This window comes from Eschrichtius robustus, chromosome 4, assembly GCF_028021215.1.
Source record: "Eschrichtius robustus isolate mEscRob2 chromosome 4, mEscRob2.pri, whole genome shotgun sequence".
NCBI lineage: Eukaryota > Metazoa > Chordata > Mammalia > Artiodactyla > Eschrichtiidae > Eschrichtius > Eschrichtius robustus.
The window spans coordinates 61,754,229-61,765,709 of NC_090827.1; the positions used below are offsets into that span (position 1 = coordinate 61,754,229).

Consider the following 11,481-nt stretch of genomic DNA (forward strand, 5'->3'; position numbering starts at 1 on the left):
TTTAATTATATCTATGAGATGAGGGATGCTAACTAAACTTATTCAGTAATTATTTCACAAAATATGTAATTCAAACCATTATGCAGTACACCTTAAACTTATACAGTGATGTATGCCAATTATATTTCAATAAAACTGGGGGAAAAGTTAAAAAAAAAAACAAACAGTACCAGAGGCTTCCATTCTCCCCCCACATCTTCACTACTTACATGATTTCTTTCCTATTGCACTAAGCACCTTCAGGTATCACCTGGACTTTTGCAATGAACTTGGGAGAAATAAAGTCAGATTGTGTCTGAATACACTGGCATCACAACTCTTGGCTTTCACAGGGATCAGCTGTGTGAGAAAAGAAGAGTGAAACACTAGGAACAAAGACAGCCATGAGGCTTAATTCTTTACTTGAAATATGAAATCAATGCAACAGGACACTCAATTCACCAAATACTGTCAGAAATATTTAGGGAGACAATCACACAAGTCTAATTGTCTACTATTATTATGATCAATGAACCTTACTGAGCATCTACTATGTTTGACCAACAATTTATTGCTTAAAAGTATGTATGGTCAAAAAGATAACTTGTTTAATGGTAAAATCAACTTGATTGCCTTCTATAAAACATTTTAAACATCAAGGTTTTATGTGAATTCTATCAGTTGAAGGTAGCAATTTCTATCTGCCTAAATTTCTAAACTCCCTAAATGTATTTTCACAGATGTTGTTGCTATTATCTCTAATAAGAGATAAGGACCTTATGGTCAGATATTTCTAGGAAGTTCAACAGATTTTTACAGTTTAATTCAACAAGAAATTCTTTGATATTCCATAAGCTAAATCTATGTTCTGCTTGGGTTTTAATTTTATCGTTTCTACATTTTGCATTAATACCAGATTCAATCTCATTAGATCTGGAAACTTTTATGAATTTTTCCAGTGCCTAGGAGGAAAAGATAAAAGCCATAGTTGCCTTACCAGAGATGCCCAGGACCAGGACAGCCAGCCAGCATGAGGAGTATTTGTGAGCTCTCAGTAGCCATATCTATGCTTGATCTTGATCCTAGTCTGAAGGGTGAAATCAATACTGCAGCCCTCTTTTATGTGCTCTCTGTAACCCTGGGTAACTTTTGTTGTTCTTGCACTCTTTTTCCACTGAAAAATAAAAGGAGCAGCTTACCAAGTGGCATGCTTGTCACTTACAGGCCAATAAGGAAGCTGGGTTTGTTTTTCAAGCTTTGTTTTAATTGGGGGCATTGGGGCATGATGAGATGAATTTGTTGAACAGAGAAATTAACCCATTATTCCCTGAGGGTGAAACTGTATAATTGTGAAGGGTTCAGTGCCAGCTGCAGTTAGTAACTTACAGAATGGAATAAAAAAAAAAATGTCTATACATCTTTTCAAAGGTCATGTTTGTACAACGTAGGAAATGAAGATGCTTTTCCTCAGCAAGTATTTGCTTTTGGCTTTTGTGCCTATTTGCATAATACCACTCAAGGTTATAATAGAATCTTGCAAGCTCTAACTACACTTACAATATAGGTAACCTATAAAGATACGGAATGAATTTCAGATTACAACAACCCTTGTCCTGTCAAGAACAGCAAACTACAGCTTACTACTGGTTTGAAGGTAGCAGCTTCAGTTTGCTTGAAGCTGAATTAACTAAAAGTGGATTATGAGCTTCAGTTTTTTTCCTTAAGCAGTTTTATAAATGACCTTAATTATCCTATACTGACCACATTTTTTTTTTTTTTTTTTTTTTTTTTTGGCATTAACAAACCAAACACCAAAGCATTTGTTTCAGTTTCCTGGGGCTGCCATAACAAAATAACACAGACTGGGTGGCTTAAACAACAGAAATTTTTTGTCTCACAGTTCTGGAGTCTAGAAGTCCAAAATCAAGGTGTTGGCCAGGTAGTTCTATTTTAGATCTATGAGGGCAGGAGCTGTTCCAAGTATGTCTTTCCTTGGCTTGTAGATGGTCATCTTCATCTTCACATGCTGTTCTCCCTGTGCACACATCCAACTCCAAATTTCCCCTTTTTGTAAGGACACCAGTCATATTGGATAACCCACCCCAAAGACCTGACTTTAGTTTGATTACCTCTGTAAAGACACTATCCCTAAATGAGGTACTGGGGGTTAGAATTATAACCTATGAATCTGGGGGATGGGAGTGGGGGGGACACAGTTCAACCCATAACAACATTTATCTGAAGAATCAGTGATTACTGAGGGCTGATATAGTCTAAGGTAAACTTATTCTAAATGATGTCTTCTCTTTTGCCAATTCTTACTGAACATCCATTACATGCCAGGGCCTTTGCTGGACACTAAGTATTTAAAGAATAAAAATTGAGTTTCCGCTCTTGAGAAGTTCATAGTCTGTGTGGAGAGGCAGACATGTAAGCAGATTAAACTAGACGGTGATCTGTGTTATAATATATAGGCACCCTGGAGACAGAGGAGGGAGGACCTCCCCTGCAGAGCCAGGAAAGACTTTACAGGGGAGGCAACACTGGAGTTGTTAAAGATGAAAGAAGCTCATATTAACAAAAGGCTGACAAACATTTAAGACAGAGAAATGCACAAAGAGGCATAGCTTCGTGAAGGGCTGCTATGGTCTGAATGTTTGTATCTCCCCCAAAATTCACATGTTGGAATCCTAACCCCTAATGTGATGGTGTTAGGAGGTGGGGGTCTTTGGGAGGTGATTAGGTTATAAGTGTGGGGCCCTCATGAATGGGATTAGTGCCCTCATAAAAGAGACCCCATAGGGCTGTCTCATCCCTTCTGTCATGTGAGGATGCAACCCAGAAGAGGGACTTCACCCAACCATACTGGCTACCTGACCTTGGACTTCCAGGCTCAAGAACTGTGTGAAATAACTATCTTGTGTTCATAAGCCACCCAGTCTGTGATACTTTGTTGGAGCAGCCCAGATGGACTAAGACAACAGTCTTGGCATATTAAGAAAGTGGGAAAAAATTATTTCAATCTTAAAATGAGATAAGTAACAATAACTTGACAGCATTCAATTGACTCATCAGATCTTGGCCTTTATACAAACCAAAATGCTGAAAATAAGTTAGAAACACTATTCAGACACAACCTTAATTTCTCTGAGTCTCATTTTTCTTCCGTACCAAGTAGAGATCACAAAATACTATGTTATCAACATGTTTAGATATTATGATGATAATAAGGAAGGATACAAAGATAAAATAACCAAATATTGAAAGATTCAAAATAATTCAGTTTTCCAAAACTTAAAAAATAGGCTCAGGACATCATGATAGTTATTAACGAGTTTGCTAAAGAAAATAGAGCTCTGGAAATTGACATTGAACTTCTGTTGGGTCTCTTTGATCAACACTAAGTCACATATGTTCAGGGAAAGGATGTCCAGAGATGTTTAGGCTGAGCAATTCTCAGACCTCTTATGAGGTGGGGAGATACTTGAGGTCTGACTTGTTAGAGTGGAGAGGTCTTGTGAGCACTCAGGGCATTCAGTAGAGACAGAGAAGAGGCATGACTTAGCAGTACAGTTAAGTGAACCCTAAAGCAAAGAACTCTCTCTAGACCACCCTGATAAAGCTTAAAAACAAGCCTCAAAAAGATCAAGCTGATACTCCAATAACTTAACTGCTCGCCAGAACAAAGACTAAGACTCCGAAAGAAGAAAACAAAATCTTGATGCTCCACAATAGAATATTCAATTTTCCTGCACCCAATCAAAAATTACTACACAGCCTGAGAAGTAGAAAATCATAACCCATAGCCAGGAGGAAAATTCAGGCAACAGAAATAGACTCAGAAATGGCAGAATTATAGAAATAGACAAGGATTTTAAAACAGCTATTATAAATATGCTAAAGCATTTAAAAGAAAATATGAACATAATGAAGAGAGAAGTGGAAAGTGTATATATGTAGTGTAACTTCTAGAAATGTCCAACTAGAAAATAGAATACACATCCGCTAACTCCTGACCTTCAGTGAGAATTGTCTCATGACAGGCCGCCCCACCTGTGAGCTGAGCAAACTCCTCTGCAATTCCTGCCTCTATACCCCCAAATGGAGAAAGCTCGCGGGAAAAGAAGCAGGAGAGAGGAGCCTGAGTTGAGAAGCCACTAGCATATATAGATGTTGCCCACTGCAACTTCGGAACTCATCAGTAAGCACAGGGGATATGAGTGGGGCACCAACAGTGAAGACAGGATGAGCCCCTCCCCCTTGTTATTGGTATGAGTAGACAGAGAAAGGAGAAATAGCAGCATCTGTGATTCTGGATTGCCCCCATTGTGCTATTGCAGGTCTGCCACCTCTGCCATCTCCCAGTGTTTCTCCAGTTACTTCTGGAAATCCCAAGAGGACATCTCAATATGACTCACAAAGAAGGACTCACAATGACAAAATGGGGTAAGCCATATTTTCTCCTCTCCAGCTCTAGCTCATTTAGTAACATTGCTCAGGAAATCTCAGTCACTGTTGCCATTGCTGTTTCCCACTGATGATCTCTCAAAGTTGTGATGTGACACATAATATTCTTTTCCTACTTACTTCATCCTATGACCACTACTTCACATGCCTTTTCATTTCCTGCCATAACATGTCCAACGGGAACTGCCTTGTACAAGGAAAGTCTCAGGGAAATTTGGTGTGAAAACTACACTACATATCCACCTGGTCCAGGACTGAGACTGAGACAACACCCATGGAGTTGGCCTGAGGACCAATGGCAGATTCCTGGAGCCACTGATAACCTTTAAATCCCTGCACAACTTCATAAAGGGTATTCTGCTATTACCTTTACTGTATAGAAGGGAAAATAAAGTTAGGTCAAGGAACTTGCCCAAGATCACTCAGTCCACAACTGATAGAGCTGTAATTTACTCCAAAGTAAATCTGATTCTTTGAAACATTTGCCTTTAATCACCATGTGAATAGAAACATCTTTCTCCTTTTTAAGCTGCATGTTCTGTATTGACAAGAGCTAAGTGGCCAGTATAGCAAACTCCGTGTTTGAGGGTAAGGACTGGTCTTAAGTGTGAGGTCTTAACTGAACCCTTTGGGTTCCACTTGTAAACATTTTCCCACGTCCTCTGACTTGGGGTTAGTGAGTGAATGCTAGCATTTATGGAGCATCTAGATAGTTTACATTTATTTACTCTGTAATTCACAAAGTTTCTTCCTTCTCATCTCGATCATAAGCAATACATTGGAATTATGAAGAGATTATCATTTTTAACTTTTTTAACTGTGAAATAAAGCACACAGAGGTTGTTTTTTGCTACTTAGAGCCCTTATTTACCCAGCTACTTGGAGCAAGCCTGAACTTGATCTCAAGTATTCAGGATGCCAGCCTCACCTTGTTGCCTCTGCTGAAGGCCTTTACCTAGGGCTTAGGATTTCCTGAATGAGTCCTGAATCAGAGATAACACACACCCCACACATCCACAAACATTGTTCCTTTTCAGGTTTGGAGTGTGGTTTCTTTTAAATAAGAATCAGGACTAAATTAACTTGGGTTTTTTCCATAAAATAAATAATAAAATTAATGATATGATGTGCAAGTAGATTCAATCACATCCTTAATTATGTTACATGTAAATATTAACATAGAGTCTTTGAAAACCAAGCAACACATAAAGGGATCTTTCTTCACGTGACGTAACAACTTTGTTTCTGTCTTGGAAACTTGGTGTACTGCAGTTATCCTGGGACAATGTTGAAGATCAAATTCTAGGGGGCTTTCTCAGGCTAAACAATACATCAAGTTCCCTAAAATTGCACCAGGAAGGGTGGGAACTAACACATTCAAAGCTTAAAACCATTCTACTGTATTTGATAAACTGGCATAAAGGGTTGGGATAAACTTAAACTCACTTGTAGATACTTATAAATGAAGGTTACAAAACTGAACTGAAATATCAATTAGACCTTTTTATGGATTAACTAATCAGCCACTCACTTTTTCTATTGATGACACAAATTATTTGAGTTTTGAAGAAAAACTCCTCTTTATCACCATTTCACCATCAGTTTCATTAAAATGTTAACAATTCTTTGAAAAATTCTTTAGCAAAAGCAATGAAATGAGAGTTCTTGTTAAGATAGCTACAAGAATGAAAATGTTAATCAGGCTCCCTGACTTCAGACTATACTACAAAGCTACAGTAATCAAGACAATATGGTACTGGCACAAAACCAGAAATATAGATCAATGGAACAGGATAGAAAGCCCAGAGATAAACCCACACACATATAGTCACCTTATCTTTGACAAAGGAGGCAAGAATATACAATGGAGAAAAGACAGCCTCTTCAATAAGTGGTGCTGGGAAAACTGGACAGCTACATGTAAAAGAATGAAATTAGAACACTCCCTAACACCATACACAAAAATAAACTCAAAATGGATTAAAGACCTAAATGGAAGGCCAGACACTATAAAACTCTTAGAGGAAAACATAGGCAGAACACTCTATGACATACATCACAGCAAGATCCTTTTTGACCCACCTCCTAGAGAACTGGAAATAAAAACAAAAATAAACAAATGGGACCTAATGAAACTTAAAAGCTTTTGCACAGCAAAGGAAACCATAAACAAGACGAAAAGACAACCCTCAGAATGGGAGAAAATATTTGCAAATGAAGCAACTGACAAAGGATTCATCTCCAAAATTTACCAGCAGCTCATGCAGCTCAATATCAGAAAAACAAGAAACCCAATCCAAAAATGGGCAGAAGACCTAAATAGACATTTCTCCAAAGAAGATATACAGATTGCCAACAAACACATGAAAGGATGCTCAACATCACTAATCATTAGAGAAATGCAAATCAAAACTACAACGCGGTATCACCTCACACCAGTCAGAATGGCCATCATCAAAAAATCTACAAACAATAAATGCTGGAGAGGGTGTGGAGAAAAGGGAACCCTATTGCACTGTTGGTGGGAATGTAAATTGATACAGCCACTATGGAGAACAGTATGGAGGGTCCTCCAAAATCTAAAAATAGAACTACCATAGGACCCAGCAATCCCACTACTGGGCATATACCCTGAGAAAACCATAATTCAAAAAGAGTCATGTACCACAATGTTCATTGCAGCTCTATTTACAATAGCCAGGACATGGAAGCAACCTGAGTGTCCATCGACAGATGAATGGATAAAGAAGATATGGCACATATATACAATGGAATATTACTCAGCCATAAAATGAAATGAAATTGAGTTATTTGTAGTGAGGTGGATGGACCTAGAGTCTGTCATACAGAGTGAAGTAAGTCAGAGAGAGAAAAACAAATACCGTATGCTAACACATATATATGGAATCTAAAAAAAAAACAAAACAAAAGGTTCTGAAGAACCTAGGAGCAGGACAGGAATAAAGATGCCGCTGTAGAGAATGGACGGGGAGGGGGAATGGTAAGCTGGGACGAAGTGAGAGTGGCATTGACATATATACACTACCAAATGCAAATGTAAAATAGATAGCTAGTGGAAAGCAGCTGCATAACACAGGGAGATCAGCTCGGTGCTCTGTCACCACCTAGAGGGGTGGGATAGGGAAGGTGGGAGGGAGATGCAAGAGGGAGGGGATATGGGGATATATGTATACGTATAGCTGATTCACTTTGTTATATAGCAGAAACTAACACAACAATGTAAAGCAATTATACTCCAAGAAAGATGTTAAAAAAAAGCTGAAAAGCCAAAAAAAAAATAATGAAAGAATTTTTTAAAGAGGTAGACTTGAGTAACAAGGTAGCAAGGAGCTCCTTATAAAAAACAGCAATATATTACCATAGTGACTCTCACAGGATGGGGAGGGGCCGGTGCACAGTTTGGAAAAGTACATTCTTGAGTAGGTGAGAGCCAAGGGGAGTGACAGCTATCACCAGATGAAATTAAGTATAACTTATAGTTTGATTTGTCTGCGTAGCAAATGAATGCCCAGGAGGAGAAAAAGAAGTTGAGAAACACTGATGTAAATCATCAGATTATCTAGTAAAGACAGACCTTTTTTCCTCAAAAAAATGAAACAAGACTTGTTTAGTTTGAAATGCTTTATTTTCATGTTCCTTGTAAATCAATTAATATTTAAACTTCTCTTTTGTAAGATATAGAAAAGCACTGCATAATTAACACTAACAAGGCATTATGCCTTACAAGAAAGACATCAAATGTCCAAAGGATATTTAGAACATTGTAGTTCTTAAAGCGGCAACATGAGAAATGCTGACCACATATTTTGAAATCATTTCAATAAATAATAACGAACATTCTTTTAAACATTTACAAAACTAGATGTACACATACATCCCCCCCATGCTGACAATGACCTCACTATCTGTTTGGATGCCCCAGTCTCTGTCACAGGGGCTGGCATGCTGTGGGCTCCTCAGAAATATTAGTTTAATGACTGGAGAATATTTGCAACCCTTCTACTTCAAACTAGATAAGAATCAGGACTAAATTAACTTGGGTTTTTTTCATAAAATAAATAATAAAATTAATGATACAGTGTGCGAGTAGAGTCAATCACATCCTTAATTATGTTACATGTAAATATTAACAGAGTCTTTGAAAACCAAGCAACACATAAATAAATAAAAAGTAAATAAATAAGTGGGAGAACCCTCCTAAGAGATGTTGAAACATATTAAGCCCGATCCAGGTGGCCGCAGGAGCTGGCGATTCCTCTTTTTCCTCTTTGATCCCTGTAAGGGCAGGGCCTACTTCAGGAACAGCCATCGAGGAGCTTCTTCCTTCCCCCTGGTCAGCTGGAGCTGTCCCTGTAAGGAGAAAAGGTCTTCCTTACTAGCTGCTCCAGAAAGCCGACTGCACAGCACTCTTCTCCTGTCCTGCTCCTTGGTTTCCAGAGATTTCTGAGTCCAGTCTTTCCAGCCTGGCACCAAGTGACTACTGCCTGTAACCCACTATGCTGTGTGGCAGAGGCCTCTAGGCTCTCGGAGACTCTTATTTAGGAATGAGGGTGGGGCCTGTGCTCCCCTCTGTATTATTGGCTATACGGGCGACAAAGGCCAGGATTACTCTCTCTACCTGTCCCACTGGGCCTAACTTAAGCCACAGAGCAAACCGATTTGGTAGCTACTATTGTTTTCCCTGTTTTACTAAGTCTTAGATAAACCAAATAATTGTCCTTGAGTCACATGGCTAATAGGTGCTGGAACCCAGATTTGTACCCAGTACTGTGTCACTGCAAAGTCCCAGCTCTTCGCCACTAAGCTTTAGTGCCTATGTTGCAGAAAACCAGGGTTCTGCTTTTCAGGTGTGAGGTCCAGAAAGAACTGGGAGAAAAAAATGCCTGTGTTTTTTAAACAGGTGGAAAGCTTTTTAGCATAACTGTCCATGTTAATGAAAGCAGCTTAACCCACATTCATTTGAATGGGGAGTCAGGGGCCAGGATGGAAGGCACTGAAAATATCCTTCTGGCAACAGAGCAGATTAATGATCTTAATGGCAAATTTAATTGTGGAATAATGGTTTTTCAGTCCCTCAGCTAAATCCTGGGTTTCTCTGATATAATTTTCAGGAGGCAGATGCCTGAGTCTAGTCACACGTGTGAATAAAAACCGTAACTTACTTGTTTAGCATCTTATTGATGATTTTTTTAACCATGGGAGCTTCAGGGTTGAGACAAACTTCCTGACCAGTCTTGAGAGTGGCTCTGCAGAGACAAGGGAGAATCCACGTGAGGTCGGGCGGGGGGTCGGGGTGGGAGCGTCGGGACGGCGGGGGTGACAGCAACAGCGGCGGCACTTACACGACTTCCGTTTGGCCGCAGTGGGGTCCCGGGGGCGTCACCTGCACGCTCTGGATGTTCTTGAAGTGAATCCCCTGCAAGGTCTGCAGGCACCGGCAGCGCAGTTCGGTGACCACAGGCGCCCCTGCGGGGAGGAGAGACTCGGTTAGGGGGCTGTCCCGGGATGGGCACCCACCCGCCCCCCGTCCCGCCCTGGGGATGCCGGGCGCCGGGTCGCACCTGCTGCGCGCCGGCCGGCGGCCACCAGGAGCAGGAACAGCAGCGCGGCGCGGAGGAGCCGGGCAGTGGCGGGGGTCGCGGCGCGGGCCATGGGGTTCAGCTCGGAGGGTCGCTGCGTGCGGCGGGAAGGCGCGCTGGAGGGCTGGCGGAGCGGGCTCTGTGGCTCCCCGAGCCGGGCGAAGCCCTTTTATCCCGATCGGACAGGAGCCGGCAGCCCAGGACCAGGGAAATTCCCCGACGCACGTGTAGTTCCCGGTCCGGAAGGAGGGCGCGGCCCCGCGGGCCTCCCGCGTAATCCGCGCCTTCGGGGAGGGGGTGGGGTGTCGTCTCTGCGCCGAAATCCCCGCAAGGGGAGTGAGTCGCCGCCACGCCGGGGCTACCGCCTGCGAGGGCGGCTGTGGGCGCCTCGCCATCCCCTGGTCTCCGGGCGGAGAGCGGGGAAAGCGCTGGGGGCGGATTCGGGAGACCCTCACAGGGGTGGAGAGACAGTTTTAGGGAGACTTCTGTTTCTTTAGTTATCAGACCTGGGAGAATTAAAGAGGAGTAAGCGGGTAGATTTTGCTTAGCTGTCTATCCTCTAATTCTATATATTCTGTCTCTCTACATTTCGATTTTGCTTATTTCATACCTGTGGACTGAATGCTCTCTATCAAAAATACAGCCGACATCTCGGAATCCAGAGAAGAATGTTCAGCTTATTCCTCATGTTATATATTCTCAAATCACACTTAGAATATCCTGGTTATGTTTTCCATTTGGTGGGAACTGGGATCAGTGTCAAAAGTTGAATCCGGGGTTAATTTCAGTGAAAGCTGAGGGCTGTAACACGACCTAGTTTTTTGTGTCCTGCTCAAATTCCTTCTCTCAGCAATGTTGGAATTCCAAAATTCCCTGCAGATCTCCTTTTCCACGTATGGAGGATTGAGTTGATCTAAGAATATGGAACTGGTGGTCACGCTGAAGCTGCGGGCGGGCTAGTCGGGGTCACCTCTTCTAGTTCTGTCCTTGGACAAAATAGCACATGGACACCAGGGAGTGGGTACCTGCCGCATAGCACGCTTACTCTGGATGTGCGCGGATGAAACATGAAACGTCGAATCACACATAAAACACCGTTCCATTCACTGAAGGAGGACCTTCAGTGTTGGTCTTCCTTTTTCTTGACACAGTGACATGCCTCTCTTGTCTGACCAGGAATTTCAGTCTCTTCACCTGATGTCTTTACTATTTTTTCATCAGAAGTTTTAGAGCTCTTGCATTGACTCAACATTAAATCTAGAGGATTGGATTCAGACTTCTTGGAGACATGGAGTATGATGAGAGTGGGAAGAGGAGAAAGAAATGGCCTCTGGCCCGGGGATGGGTGTCTAGGGCCCGGGCTCTAGGCAGCTCAGCTCAGTGAGTGAGAGCTTGGATCCCGAAGCCAGACACCCGGCCTGCAGTGAAGCCGCTT

General features: G+C 41.7%; 1 protein-coding gene across 1 annotated transcript; it reads right to left on the bottom strand.

Annotated features, from left to right (window-relative positions):
- Nucleotides 1–8,166: 8,166 nt before the first annotated feature.
- LOC137763697 (growth-regulated protein homolog alpha-like) lies at nt 8,167–10,276 on the bottom strand. Its single transcript, XM_068542159.1, has 4 exons — nt 10,029–10,276; nt 9,810–9,933; nt 9,630–9,713; nt 8,167–8,817 (listed from the first exon to the last, which is right to left on the bottom strand). Exons 1-4 carry the CDS (start codon nt 10,117–10,119, stop codon nt 8,802–8,804), a joined length of 315 nt encoding a protein of 104 aa, XP_068398260.1. The 5' UTR covers nt 10,120–10,276; the 3' UTR covers nt 8,167–8,801.
- Between the last annotated feature and the right edge of the window lie 1,205 nt (nt 10,277–11,481).